Source organism: Plectropomus leopardus, chromosome 4 (assembly GCF_008729295.1).
Source record: "Plectropomus leopardus isolate mb chromosome 4, YSFRI_Pleo_2.0, whole genome shotgun sequence".
Taxonomy (NCBI): domain Eukaryota; kingdom Metazoa; phylum Chordata; class Actinopteri; order Perciformes; family Serranidae; genus Plectropomus; species Plectropomus leopardus.
This window is the reverse complement of record NC_056466.1, coordinates 21,307,840-21,322,029: the sequence shown is the minus strand read 5'-3', so window position 1 is coordinate 21,322,029 and position 14,190 is coordinate 21,307,840. Positions and strand designations below refer to the sequence as shown.

The 14,190-nt window shown below is 38.7% G+C and overlaps 1 protein-coding gene across 1 annotated transcript in view; it reads left to right on the top strand.

Annotated features, from left to right (window-relative positions):
• Nucleotides 1-10,783, top strand: part of cnnm2b (cyclin and CBS domain divalent metal cation transport mediator 2b) — a 51,543-nt gene extending 40,760 nt beyond the window's left edge. Inside the window, 5 exon segments of the mRNA XM_042485420.1 lie at nucleotides 2,685-2,854; nucleotides 4,458-4,551; nucleotides 6,541-6,603; nucleotides 8,875-9,053; nucleotides 9,815-10,783. Of these exon segments, the coding sequence (XP_042341354.1) occupies nucleotides 2,685-2,854; nucleotides 4,458-4,551; nucleotides 6,541-6,603; nucleotides 8,875-9,053; nucleotides 9,815-10,096 (788 nt within the window). The 3' untranslated portion in view covers nucleotides 10,097-10,783.
• Nucleotides 10,784-14,190: the final 3,407 nt, after the last annotated feature.

The window sequence follows — 14,190 nt, the reverse complement described above, 5'->3', positions numbered from 1 at the left end:
AGCCCCCACTGTGGAGAAAGTTTGTGTGTGCGTATGTGAGAGCTGTTTGTGTGTGCATGTGCCCATGTGGGCTTTGAGTTTTGGGCAATTGGGTGCAGGGAGGAGTGAGTATGTGTGTAGAATGAGTATCTGTTGTTCGTGTGTGTGTGTGTGTGTGAGAGGGAATGAGTTGTGTGAGGACGGAGGTGGAAGGCCTCTCGGGAGCGCGGCACGGGATGTCTGTGCACACTGTGCCCAGATCCAAACCCCCCCCTCCCAAAAAAAACAGGCGTCTATTTACTTGCGTGTCATGCACTGATGGTTACATGTTGAGATCTTAGCTCACAGCTTTAAAAACACCGCCCTGTTTGCTTACACGCGTTCCTCAGTGACATCACGTCCAGCATTTTTGGCCTATGATCGGGGTTCTCACACAAGTCGACATACTTAGTGTAAAATGTGAAATATTTCACCCGCTTTCCCTTGGGAAATGGATTTCTGAACAGGCTGCAGAATATCCGAGCTCTACTACAGCAGCAGCAGCAGTAGCAGTAGTTGACTATGCCTCGTTGCAGTTGGATTTGCTTCAGAACTTTGACCTAGCAGCTAAGCGTTGATTAAGTTCCTCTAAAGGCTATTAGGGAGTTTAGTTCCTGGTGGTGGAGCCAGCAGCCAGCTGACACATATCACCGCCGCTCAGTTGAAGGAGCTGATTGGCCCGTTGGGTGGATGAAGCAGACCAGTCACAATCTAGATACAGTGTTTAAAATGTATTATGGAGTTTTTAGGCAACTTCGTATGTTTGTTCACTTGGATAAATGTAGTAACAGCTTAAACTTGGGCTGCAACAGTATATTTTAATTATTTTTTTTAAGATATAGTCACATCAGCTTCATTTTACCTTTACTACCCCAAACTACAAATGTGCCTCAAATAATTTTACAGTCAACAGAACATGCATTCTTATGATTTGGAGAAGTAAAAACTCCACAAATAATAACCCTCTAAGGGGACAAGATGCAATAGTGTCATATAAACAAAGAGCAGACTTGAGTAACAATTTTTAAATGACAATATGGAGAAATTTACTGGGCCTCACGCAACTACATTTTTGTGTTCTTTTCCTAAAATTCTCCAATTTTTTTCGTTAAGGTTTGTTTATATGAGATTTCCAAGTAAGATTCACTAAACTCTCTCAATTGCACAAACTTAAATTTACTTTTTTTGACCTGATAAAGGTAACGATAGACAGTTTTAAACTGTACATCATTGTATGAAATTTGACGGTTATCACACCATGCACATTTTCTTGTCTACCATATCAAAAAAAAAAAAAAAATGAACACCCGATGGCAAAATTTTAGTTGCGCGCACGCATCTCCTTTCCTACTCTGCTGATTGTCAGACTTTTTATATATACTTCCATTTAAAAATGGTCTCAAGTTTCACTTATAATGAAGCACTGTTTAGCCAGAAAAAGTTCTTGTGTTTTCAGTCTTTCATGGGTCACTGTAAGTGATAAATAATAATAATAATAATTATAATAATAATAACAATAATAATAAAATAATAATAATAATAATAATAATTATATATTATTATATTATTATTATTATTATTATTATTATTATTATTATTATTATTATTATTATTATTATTATTATTATTATACTTAATATAATAATACTACTCATCATTAGTGTAATGGACACCCCTAAAACTGCCATTTAAGGCTTTTTTTCAGCCCTGTTCGTGTGTGACACACAAGATTGAAAAAAATTTCACACCGCAGAGCTTTAAGTCCTGCTGAAGATCAGCAGACAAACAAATTAAGCAGTGTCTATTGCTGTATCAAAAGACCGGAAACTGCAAATACCAAAGCATCTGTAGGTTACTGCTGCCAGCAGTGTGTCATTAGAGCAGTCACAGACTTAAAGAGTGAATAGTTTGACATGAAGTTAGATGCCATGAAACAACTTTCTCAAGCAAAATGTCTTAGATGGGAGGCGATAAAGTAGACCTGACACATCGACTGGACTACAGCCCAGAATATGCAAAGAAAATCAGATAATATAAGATGTTATAGAAGTCCCCAGTAGTGGCCAAATGGTGATAATATACTGAACTATATGTTTTTTTTTTATACTCCACAGCCATCAAGATGATAGCATTATAGTTCTTAAGTCAAATGAGTGTGTTTTCCTCATGTGGAGAGAGTCGGTCTGTCAATACATGACTCATATGACGGGTCTGGACACCTTGTTTATTTTTTTTGCTCCTTCTTATGTACAAGAAAATTGGTTGAGAATTACTGCAGGGGAATTGGTCACCAATTCTCTTGCCACTGAAGAATGAAGCTGTTTGTATGGGTAATTCTTGCAATGAGGCCCACTTTGTTAATTGGATGTTTAGTCCTTAAAATGTCAGAAATTAGTGAAAATGGAATCAAAATCATTGCAAAAGGTGACATCATCACATTGCTTGTGTTGTCAAACCCACACTCCAACTTTTTAAAATATGTGATTCATAATTATAGAAAAAAATCAATCAGTTGTTGTGTGAGTAAAACATTATAAGCCAATATACCGCTGACTTTGAAAGCTCAAATATTGATATTGATATTAGCCTCGTGTGTATGTGTTTGTCTGTGCTTCATATTTCATATTTCTCACAGTCTCCCCTTCTGTCTCTCTCTGGTTCTTCAGAGGTCGAACCGTTCGCACCAGTGCAAATGTCAGAAAAAATTCTGCTGCGCTTGTTGAAGCACCCCAACGTCATCCAGGAGCTGAAATACGATGAGAAGAACAAGCGGGCGGCAGAGCACTACCTCTTCCACAGGAACAAGCCTGTGGATTATTTCATCCTCGTACTGCAGGTGTGTGGACACAATGAGGTGCAAAGTAGTCCATGTCACTCACAAAATAAAACGATATTTCATTCAGTAAAAAAGTATTTGCACTCTTACACTAAACTATACATCATACGAAACACATTTAAAAAAGGGATATGCTGCTGTTGGTAGCTATTGTCTTCCCTGTTCCTGCAGTTTTTCACAGTTTAGCCATCCTTCTAACAAAACTGTACTGCAGTTTTTTTCCCACAGGGGCCACGCATCCTAAAAAGGTATGCATGGTATGATTGTACTGCAGAGCAGTTTGGATTAAAGCAAGCAACAATACCTAATTTAAACAGTTATATTGTAACATAAACATCTGGCCTAAGATATGACACTCACAAGAACGATTCAAAATAAATTAAAAAATATGATTAGTATGATGAAAATGATGACTGCAGTCTCCATTTTTATTGAAAAACACCACAAATAGAAAGTGAAATACATTTATTTTCATGTTTTTATGCTACTGTGCTATACTTAAAAATGTAGTGCATCAGTAGTATTACTGTATACCATCCATCTCTTTCTTCCCTGCCATTCTCTCTTTGCAGACACCTAAAAGAAATCCTGCTATAGAGTTACAATTATTTATTCAAAAGCAGATCAAAACAAGCGCTGCTGACCTTCACGTAGCCTACAAATTGAAAACTGGTCCGAATGTCAGTGCTGTCTCTGACACTGCCAACATTGCATCTTCTTCTTTAGTCTTAGGGGGAGTATTAAGTCTTTAAAAAGGATCTAGATCAAGGGGAATCCCAAATCAGTGGTGCTCAAGTGGAGCTGAAAGTCTTATATATTCATTCTTTGTATATTTCCCCTGTAGTCCAGTGACTTAAGAACATTTCAAGTTTGTGAAAAAAAGCACACTTTATTTCGTTGTACAGTGAATTTCCAGCACAGAGCTTTTATTTTGAAGTGCCGTTTCTGTTCTTTGTGTTCTAAGCCAACATGTTGTTTATATTTTGTGAAATAAAGTTAAATGTTTGGTAATGTATCTAATATCTGAATCTTGATCTAATGACTATGGAGAAATCTAGACCCTGTGGCTGGACCAGTTGGGAACCACTGCACTAATGTGTTATAGCCCCGATTCAAATAAGATCCAGGTTGGACACGTTTTGGGGTCACTGCCCTTGAGACGGGGTTTTGGAGTAGATTGGGAGTTATTAAACAGAGTACGGATTTTCGACAAGTAGTAAAAAGGAAAGGAAAGAGGGGCGGGGTGGATTTGTTCTAAACTCACGGGTAGGATGAATAAATATATTTGAGCAGGAAAAGTGGCAGATTTTGAACAGGGTGAAAGTGTGACTGCAAAGCTGTAGCGGAAATCCTAGATAGAAAGGATAATTAACACATCGAAGGACTAATGCTCCAAACTGGAAAATGTGCAATTGAGAGCTAATTAGAAATAAAATAAGTGTGATAACACATGTACAGTCTGAAAGGATGAATACAAAACTTTAAACGCTAAAAGCCTAGATTGTTGATTTTGGTTTAATGTGGACAAAAGCAATAACAAAATTGGAGAACATTGCTTGTTTAACTCCTTGTTCTTTGTCATCTCTGGATCTTTCCGTCACAGGGGAAAGTGGAGGTGGAGGCAGGGAAGGAGGGGATGAAGTTTGAAGCAGGACCGTTCTCCTTCTACGGGATGATGGCTCTGACTGCCTCACCAGGTAAAATCTCTTACGGATGTCAAAAGTAAACTGAAGTTTCTTAGAGTGGTTGAACAAAGTTTTTTTGTCGGTTTAACATTTGAAAAATCTTACATTGAACTAAGTCATGAGAGAAAACTACAGAACGAAACTTTAAAGGCAGCTCTTCTCTCGTTTTTGAAGGTCCAGTCCACTCATATTGGAATTGACTGTAGCTTACATCAGTTTAAGATAAGTCACAACCAAAGCTAGTCACCAAACATAACTGCATTTTGGCTCTGACTGAAATGTGTCCAAGTATCACCAGTGGCACCAAGTATCAAAATGCTCCTTTTAGTTTATTCTTTGCCGAGATAATTAGGGATTAAATAGTAACTTTGTGTTGGTAAAAAGGGTTGATTGTAGAGTTTGCAGATGGATGAAGTTGGCTGATTGCAGTGGTTTGAGGGGGGAGGCACAGGTGGTGAGAGGATGGGTGGCTTGTGGTAGAGGCACTGGAGCTCTGAGGAAGGAGGCACTGGAATAAGAAAAAAATTGTTACGAATCCAGAAAACACATAAGAATGATTCATGCGTCTTGTTCAAAAAAAAGTTCAAAAAACTTCACTTGAGAAGAGCCGAAAGCATCACTGAGAGATGCAGAAACAATCTGGCAGCCACGACCAGCCTCTGAAAGCACACACAGCAGAAAAAACAGCCCCAAAAATGCAGAAAAAAAGAACACCAGTAAACAGACAAAATCCATACCACCACACTTTGCAAACTTTGACTATGTTCTGTTCAAACAAAGTTATTGGGTAGCTGCTTCTGTTCTTGTGGCAACATTTAAAAGGGGACTGTGTGCTTTTTCCAAATTCAAAAACTAGCGCTAAAGTCAGATTTGTGATGTTATAGGGTTGTAAAGTCTGGAGCTGCTTCATAGACAATGAATGATGAAAGATATTATAGATGACACTGAGAGCAGCGTGGGGGGAATGTTCTGAATATATGGGTACCTAATTTGTTTCACAACTGAGAACACAACAGTTGCATAAAGATCATTTGGGTGTACAAAAAGAAAACAAATAATTTGTGGGTCCACAAAATCAGGCTTCCATTCATCATCTATGCAGCATTTCAAGACTTTATACCCTTTGCCTGTGAAATCACACGTTTTGAGAGTTACTTCACTGGTTTCTGGCTTTGAGAGAGAGTAGCTCATGTTCACATTTCCATTTTTATTTTTCAATAATTTTGAGTTTTAAGATGTTTTTTTTCTTTTGAAGTTCGAAGTTTGGGCGTTTGTCCTATTTTTTATACTTTTGAGTTTTTCGGATATATATATGGATATACACCCTAAAATTAAAAAATAATTTTTAATTTTAGGGTGTTTTTCTATTTTCTTCAAATAATTTTGAGATACATAGACAGACAGATGTAACAGAGTATTTTCACAGGGTGGTATTACCACTTTTACTTGAGTAAAGGATCTGAATACTTTTCCATCACTGTTTGTGTCACCATGCTGGCATTGTGCAGATCAGTTTAACACCATCTGTTATTAAAAGCCCACATTCCCTTTGATGAAGGATTATGAACAATGATTGTAAGACTGACGTGGCTGTCTTGCAGTGACATCATGAGAAAGCGTCACCTAGTGATCCTCTCAGTTCATTCATAAACTACAGAACTATTTTCAGCCTTTTTTCAAAGACTCTTTTTTTCACATGGGTGGTGAGATCTGAGAGACACCTACTGGTGAAATAGCAGAATAACCTTCATGTCATGTGTGCGGCGCCCATCCGTCAGAAATCAGTTACTTCATAATAAGACATGATGTGAATTTTCTTTGACTTCAACTTTAGCTGCTCGGTAGCAGTTAACCTGATTGCTCCCGCTGTTGCTTTACGACTAGAATGTATCCAAGTTTACTATGTGTGTATATGCATTGATTGTTTCTCGCTTTGACAATCTCATCTTTCTTTTCTTCTTCTTTTGTCCTTCTTTTGCACGCTCCCTCTCTCCCCCGCAGTGCCCCTGTCCCTGTCTCGCACATTTGTGGTCAGTAGGGCTGAATCATTAGCAGGATCTCCAGGTACAGTGGACTTTTTCTGTCTCTTCCTACACCCATCCTCACATATGACATCATACTAATATCACTGATTAGATGAGATAGTTTGAAAAAGAAAGCAAATTTTTTTATGAACTTTAAAGAAATTGAACAGAAGATTGTATTCAAAGTTTGACCTGCATTCTTTATGTAAACTTGCATAAGTGTTTGGTCATTTTGATCATAGTTTTTTGTTTTATGTGACCAAAAAGATGTCAAAGGCTGCATGCTTGAAAGTCTGCTGGTCCCTGAATGATGCAACACTTACTGTATATTCATGCGTGTGTAAGTGAAAGAGTAAGAGTGAGAGAGGAAAACAGATTCAGATTGAGACTTAACACCCTCGTCCCCTGAGCCATTAGTCAAGTGGCTGAATGGTGTTGGAGACTGGAGGCCCCAGAGCGGACCCAGGCTCCGCCCCCCTCGCCCCTAACCTTTAACCCTCTGACTACATAAACAAGACCTACAGTTACAGCCCCCTGCTGGACACACCACTGAGCGCACATACAAAGACACGCACGTACACATATGTTCACATGTACGCAGAGTCACACACACTCCACACATAACTGCCACGAACACAAACACACCCACATGTACCCGGAAATGCAGTTGAACAAATACAGTCTCTTCTTCTCTTTAGCAGTGACCCAAAGTGCACCTCTAAACGTGTTCATTGTGCCCCGCTGCGCACACGTTTAAGTGTCTGCGTGTTCATGAATGCATTATGTGTGTATTCTTGATACACGTTGTCTTTTTTGTATGCTGACCTGGCCCCTGCAGCCCCTAGAAGTAGAGTACTAATCCACAAGAGTTCACATGCCAGGTCTTTTGCCCACTGCGCTCGGTGCGCACGCACACGCACTCACACACGTATTCCAACATGGGATTACATACATTCCAGTCAGCGTAGTAGCATTAGCGTTGGCCAAGCCGTTTCCACTTTGTTGTGTGTGATTTTCACTAGGCTTCTTTAAGAAGTGGAAAACATAATCTGGCTTTAATTAAAAAATTTAAAAAAATAAAAAATACAGAACAAGTCGTCTATGTGGTAGCACATAGAAGGAAGCAGCATCACTGGAGACCACCAACTCAAAACCTGCTGCAAGAAACTCCCCTCACCTAAAGACTTTATGTAGAAATTAGATTTCCATAAATCACAGCCAGCATCTGTGCTGGCGTCGAACACTAACCTGGAAAAATGTTACCAGCACACAGGAGCTGAAGTGCTGAACAACTCCGATAGTGTCAGAGTCCAAACAGATGATGTACTGTACTTGTCACTTTGATGAGAGCATCTAACCAGATAAAACAATCATATGGATCAATAACAAGTGTCATATAAACTTGGAATTATATTCAGTTAGAGCAGTGGGGATGTGAGAGATGGTGATTGATGACTGGCATCCCTGTTTATTAACACGAATAAGAGTCTACAGGCCTGTGAGGCTGTACTTATGTACAGCAGTGCTTTGAGCTAACTGCTAACATCAGCATGCTAACATGCCCACAATGACGATGCTAACATACTGATGTCAAAAAGTTGCGATGTTCGGGGTTTCCCACAGTCATGAAAAACCTGAAGAAGTCATGGAATTTCTCATTTACATTTTTCCAGGCCTGTAAAAGTCATGGAATTAGTAAAAATTGTTGAAACATTTGGAAAAATCATGGAAGTTTATTGTGTGTAATGAAATTGTTAATGCGATCCTCCAAAGATAAACTTCCATGTTTTGTAACATAAAGGCAAATTTATTTGCTGTAGCTGCCAGCGTTACGTAGCTGTAATTTGAATCGTGTGACATTTTGTTCACCATCTCGTACATTTCTTTATTTGCCTTCCTGTATTCTATCTCTCCATTTTAGCTAGCTAAAAATTAAAATTGGAGCATAAAAAATGTTTTATGGGTCCTTGAAAAGTCATGGAAATGTTTCAAAATTTTGTCCATGAAAATGTGTAGGAACCCTGAATAAATATCATTATCACTTATTGTTTGTTATTGTTGTTTTGCTCATTTTCAAGTAATTATCTTGTACTTTTTAGTAAATTCTAGCTAATTTGGGGGTCATTTCTTCTTTCCCTGCTCATTGCCTTCTTCCCATGTTTTTGAGAGAAATCAAGCTAATTTGCTCAGGTTTCGAAGGCTTAAGGAATAACTCATCTATGTTGCTCTTTATCTCGACTTGGTCTTTAATGTGTATTTCATACATTTGGGGTGTTTAAATGTATTTACCTTTCCCGTCACCTCACTGCAGAAAATAAATCTCCTCCACGCCCGTTTGGACTCAACCATTCGGACTCGCTCAACAGGAGTGATCGTATAGATGCCATCACCCCGACTCTCGGCAGCAGCAACAACCAGCTCAACTCTTTCCTGCAGATCTATGTTCCTGACTACTCAGTCCGAGCGCGCACAGACCTGCAGTATATAAAGGTGAGAACACACACAGGTGAGCAAGTCAGGTAAAGTGAGGCTCACATGTGTATACATAAATACCGGTAAGAAAGATTCTTGCATATGATCACAAGGCAATCTATAAATAGATTAAGTGTAAAGTTGAAAAAAGGATCCATAAAAAATGTTAAATAAAAGATCTGACACAACAAATTAACAAATTAATGAATTAGCAGGATTGACATCACTTCTCTTGTGCTGCGTTGACACCTTTCAAAAGCATTTAATCACTTGAACTGTGAACAAATTGGTTTGCTTTCTTTTGAAAACATGGGAAAACAGGCAATGAGCAACTTGGTAAGAAATGTTCGACAAATTGCCTGAAAGATTTAGAAATTATTTTTAATAAAGAGAGGAAAAAAATTTACAAAACAGCTATATATATATAAATTATCATAATTCTGTATTTTAAAATATTTTATAGAATTATTATTTTTAGGCACTTTTTACAGGCAACTTCCTTTTTGTTTATTTTTGGGTAATTAATTTCTTAAGTTGTTCATTGCTTTCTTCCCATGTTTTTGAAAGAAAGATTTGCTCAGGTTTGTAATAAATGAGTGTAATAAATGAATTTTAAGGAGCTCAAATTCTGTACAAATGAATAGCTTTCTATTAATAATTGGAGCACTTTAAAAATGTTTGGTTTCCATTATAAATCAATTATTTATGCATCAGCTAATCTCACAAAATTAAAAAATAATTCTTAGAATTTTCGTGCATCCATCCCCTCTGTTTCCTAGGTAACACGCCAACAGTATCAAAACGCTGTCATGGCGTCACGGATGGACAAAACGCCTCAATCCACAGACAGTGAGTTCACTAAGATCGAGCTCACGCTAACGGAGCTTCATGACGGAGTGGAGCCCCCCACCGTTGTCACCACCACAGCCAGCACCACTAGCACCACCCCTGCCGTGTCCGTGTCTGTGGCCAACGAGACGTCCCACCTGCTCAATCAGCAGCAGAACTGTGTAGGCCTCAGCAGAAGCAACCACAGCGCCCACAACGAGGGACCCATCTAGCCCCCACTGAGCCTGGTGGAGACCCAGACGCTCCACCCTGTCTCTCGGACACACAAGGAGTGGTGGCGTAGATGGAAATGAGGGAAAGTAGGGAGGCGGGTGGAGTGAGGGTTCTGCTCCGACCAGTAGCCCCCAGTCAGTAAGTCAGTGAGACCCTTTCATGGAGGGGCAGAGGGGAAGACGGGTGCTACGTCACCCTGAACGCCCCCCACCTGAACGCTGTCAGAATCCCTGCTGTACTACACCCTCTGACAGAGGGTGCACTCAGACAGAACCTGTGACTGAGCTTCTTTTTCGGGACAATCTGACACTTTCATAGCGGTGACTTGGACCAGAGGACGACAGGGTGCATGCAGACCCGTCCCTTTCGCCTACACACACACACAGACACACACACACACACACACAGACACACACACACACACACACAAGCGCTCGCTGTATTTTCTCCTCAGGCCAAAGACTTTGGTCCCCCCTTCTTACACTGGACATAGACTGTTTTTACTCACATAAACACACATATTCAAACACACACACACACACACAAATGCAACTCCCCACCTGTGCATCTTTCAGGGAGGCTCAGACGACTGTTGATCCCATCAGCAAGGACTTAAACCCAAACAAGCAGAGAGAACGGTCGGTCAAAGACTGCACCAAAAACCGCTGTGAAAGAAACCGTTAAACCACGAACCAAGAATGTTTTCCTGTATTTATTTATTTTATAATATTGTATGTTTATATATATGTATGCGTGGATACATGGTATGACATAAACGGGCATACAAGCATGCATTAGCATGTACACGAAGGTGTGCGCGGTGCACACATGTCATATCAAAAAGGACATGCTACATATATGGAGACGAACAACCGTTCATGTATATGAGGAGGTGAGGGTCTTTTACAGATACAGTATGTATATTACAGATCCTGTTATTTTTACTATTATCCTAAATCAGGCTTATGGTACACTATCTTTTTCACCTTTAAAAAAAAATCACACTATTGCCTTTAAGAGAAATCATATAATTAATTATTTTAACAAAGTGCAATGAACAGCAATTTATTTAAGAGATGATTATGAATAAAAAAGAATCACTGTATTATAAATTGACAGATATATTTGTATGTATGTACTGTATGTATATGTATATTTGTTTCTTTGTTTTGTTTTGTTTTATTTTTTTTGAAAAATGCTAAACTGCAGCCATCCACAAGCAAAATTGTCCTTTGTCAGTCTCTCTTCCTCTTTTTCATGTTTTTGCATCCTTTGACCTCAAACACAACGTCTGCTCTACGTTCATATGAGAGTAATGACGCTTAGACAATTGGCCACAGTGTCATGGAGGGAAGGGGGAGGGAGGGGCGGGTGAAAGTGACATGGCGTCTATGCGTGTGGAGGTTATGTGTCTTATTTTTTTGCCAATTTTACGCGTAATCAAACTTGATAATTGCACAGTATTAATGACCTCATCTAACATGTTGAGCTTCATCAACGTCACAAAAAGTAACCTCGACATTAAACATGTCCATGAATGATACACAGCTATGCTTTTCCACTGTTTATGTGTATGAATGTTTTCTTTTTTTTTTCTTTTCTTTTTTTTGTTTTGCATGTTTAGTACTTGCATGTGTGCCACTATAAAACATAGCCCGCCGATTTAGATCATAAAGGCTATTTTTTGACAGCAGTGAATGTGAAAGAGACTAAACTTTTCATGTTTTTGGCGCTCCCAAAAAATGCAGATTATAATCCACGCTTAATAATTCTTGAGTTGATTGTCAGTTTCTAAAACATTCGGCACAGATGTTGGCTGCTATTAAAGAAATATATTTATGTTGATTTCATTTCATCTTAGAAAAATTGTAGCCATATATGTTTATTTCTTTCACAATTTCAAAAAACGCAACGAAAGAACAGTTGGACATTTTGGGAAATACACTAACAGGCGTACTTACTAAGAGTTGGACAAGAAGTTCGATACCACTATAATTTATCTACGCTAGATATGAAGCCACAGCCAACAGCTGGTTAGCTTAGACTTGCATTAAAACTGTGAGAGGACGAGCTGGCTAGCCTGGCTTTGTCCACAGGTTTAGAAAAATCAAACTACAATCATCTCTAAAGATTATTAACACTCCTGAAAGTCACTGCTCCGAGACATAGTCCAAACTGTGGTGGCAAAACTACAACTTGATGTTTTTATACTAATTAGCAAGTTATATCCTTTTTTTAAATCTATCTGGAAAAAAAAGAAAAAAATTAGATACGCCCTTAACAAGAAAAGTTGTGATTTTTACTGTTATTCCAAAAGTTATTCCCCAGTTACACGACTTAAACTTTAGTGACCAATTTGATTATTTTACACTCAAGAAAGACTCATTTTGGACTTTAACAGCAATAACTTCACTTGGACTTGGGCCTTTTGACTTTAAAATACTCATTATCTTCTTCCAAGCCAATTTGGGAAGAGAAAGTTATAGAATTTTTTCCAAAGTAAGATGAGTTAATTACGACAAGATAGGAGAGAAACATACAAAATTCCTTCTCTTGTGTTGATGTTTAATAATGCTATATGCTTTGAAAGTACCATGTCAGCAGTGCTTTTGATGACTAAGTCTGACTTGTTTTGGACAGCTTGCTTACAGAGAAATACCCTACACATTTTAGAAAGCATTCATGATTTTTGTAAATTATTCTATATTAATACTCTGTTGTTGTGATGGCATTACATTTGGCAAGGAGTGAATTATGACTTGTTTAGGACTCAAAACTCAAAGTTTAATAGTTGGACTTGACTTGGGACTCAGCTGATTTGCAGGGGCATTGTAGTTGGGGGAAAAGTAGGATTTCCCAGGGGCCCTAACAGAAGGCCTTCAAGAAGCCTGGTTTTGTTTGCAGTTGTTTTTTCATTTTCTATGTAATTCCTTAACTAAATTCAAATTGGCAGAATAAATTAGATAGAAGTCTGAGCTTTGTATAAAAAATAGCAGAAGCTCTCTGAGACCCCTCTCAGCCCTTAATGGCGCAAAATGGTTTGGTCCTCCCTTGCACTAGAATTCGTCTCTGAATGAAGCAGAGTGCGTGATTGCGTATGCTGCTGTCCAAAATGAAAAGAAAGGAAATGAAAAGACAGCAAACTGAATTTGTGGAGGGAAAAAAGTTGTGTGAGAGAGAAATGGATCAAGAAAGGAAGGATGGGGGGCTCACAGAGACTGCTTATGCATAGGGCCCAGAATTTGGTGCTAGGTCCATGCTAATTTGACTTTGGACTTAAATTGGGACTTGAGTAAAAAGACTTTAGACTTATTTGTGACTTGCAAAACAATGACTTGGTCCCACCTCCGCTATATATATGCTAAGCTAAGCTACCTTCCTCTGGCTCTGGCTTCATGTGCAGTGTAAATGTCAAACTATTCCTTCAAGGGTTTTTAATGTTGATGTTATAGTTTTTTTTTGTTTGTTTGCTTTAGTTCCTTCTTGCCCTTATTGTTTTACCTCATAAAGACAGGAAAAACGTTTCAAGATACTGTATGTGTGCTTGATTTTTTTCCTAAAGCTACATAAGTCTTAGTGTAGAATATTTCTGTTTACTTCATATCTGTAGGGGTTTAGATAATTAACTCTTTAACTAAAAAAAGACTTTGATTCCATTTCCAAGCCTGTTCATTTACATTATATGTACTGTATGCTGGCAGTTTTCTTGCCACCTTACAGCCAACATCAGTGTCCTAAAGCTGAATCCTCTTAATATTCAGTTGCAGTTTGTAACCACTGGTGGTCGCTGTTTTCACATGTAATTCAGTGTGTGTGTGTGTGTGTGTAACGGCCCCTGAAAACAGCACACATGAGCAAACAGCCCCTCCATCTGCTCAGCCACGAGGGGTGTCTCGGTTGTATAGTCAGACAAAGAGTACATCTGCATTGTTTTGCAGCTGTGTTCGCTGTTGTTTATTGTTTACTTGAAAGTGCTCCTATGCAGTAGGCCGTGCTCCCGCTCTGCAGGGACAATCACTCCAGAGATAAAGCAATGAATGATGATCAGATTGTAAGATTGTGTTTGGGACTTTCAGACTCTGCTTTACATACT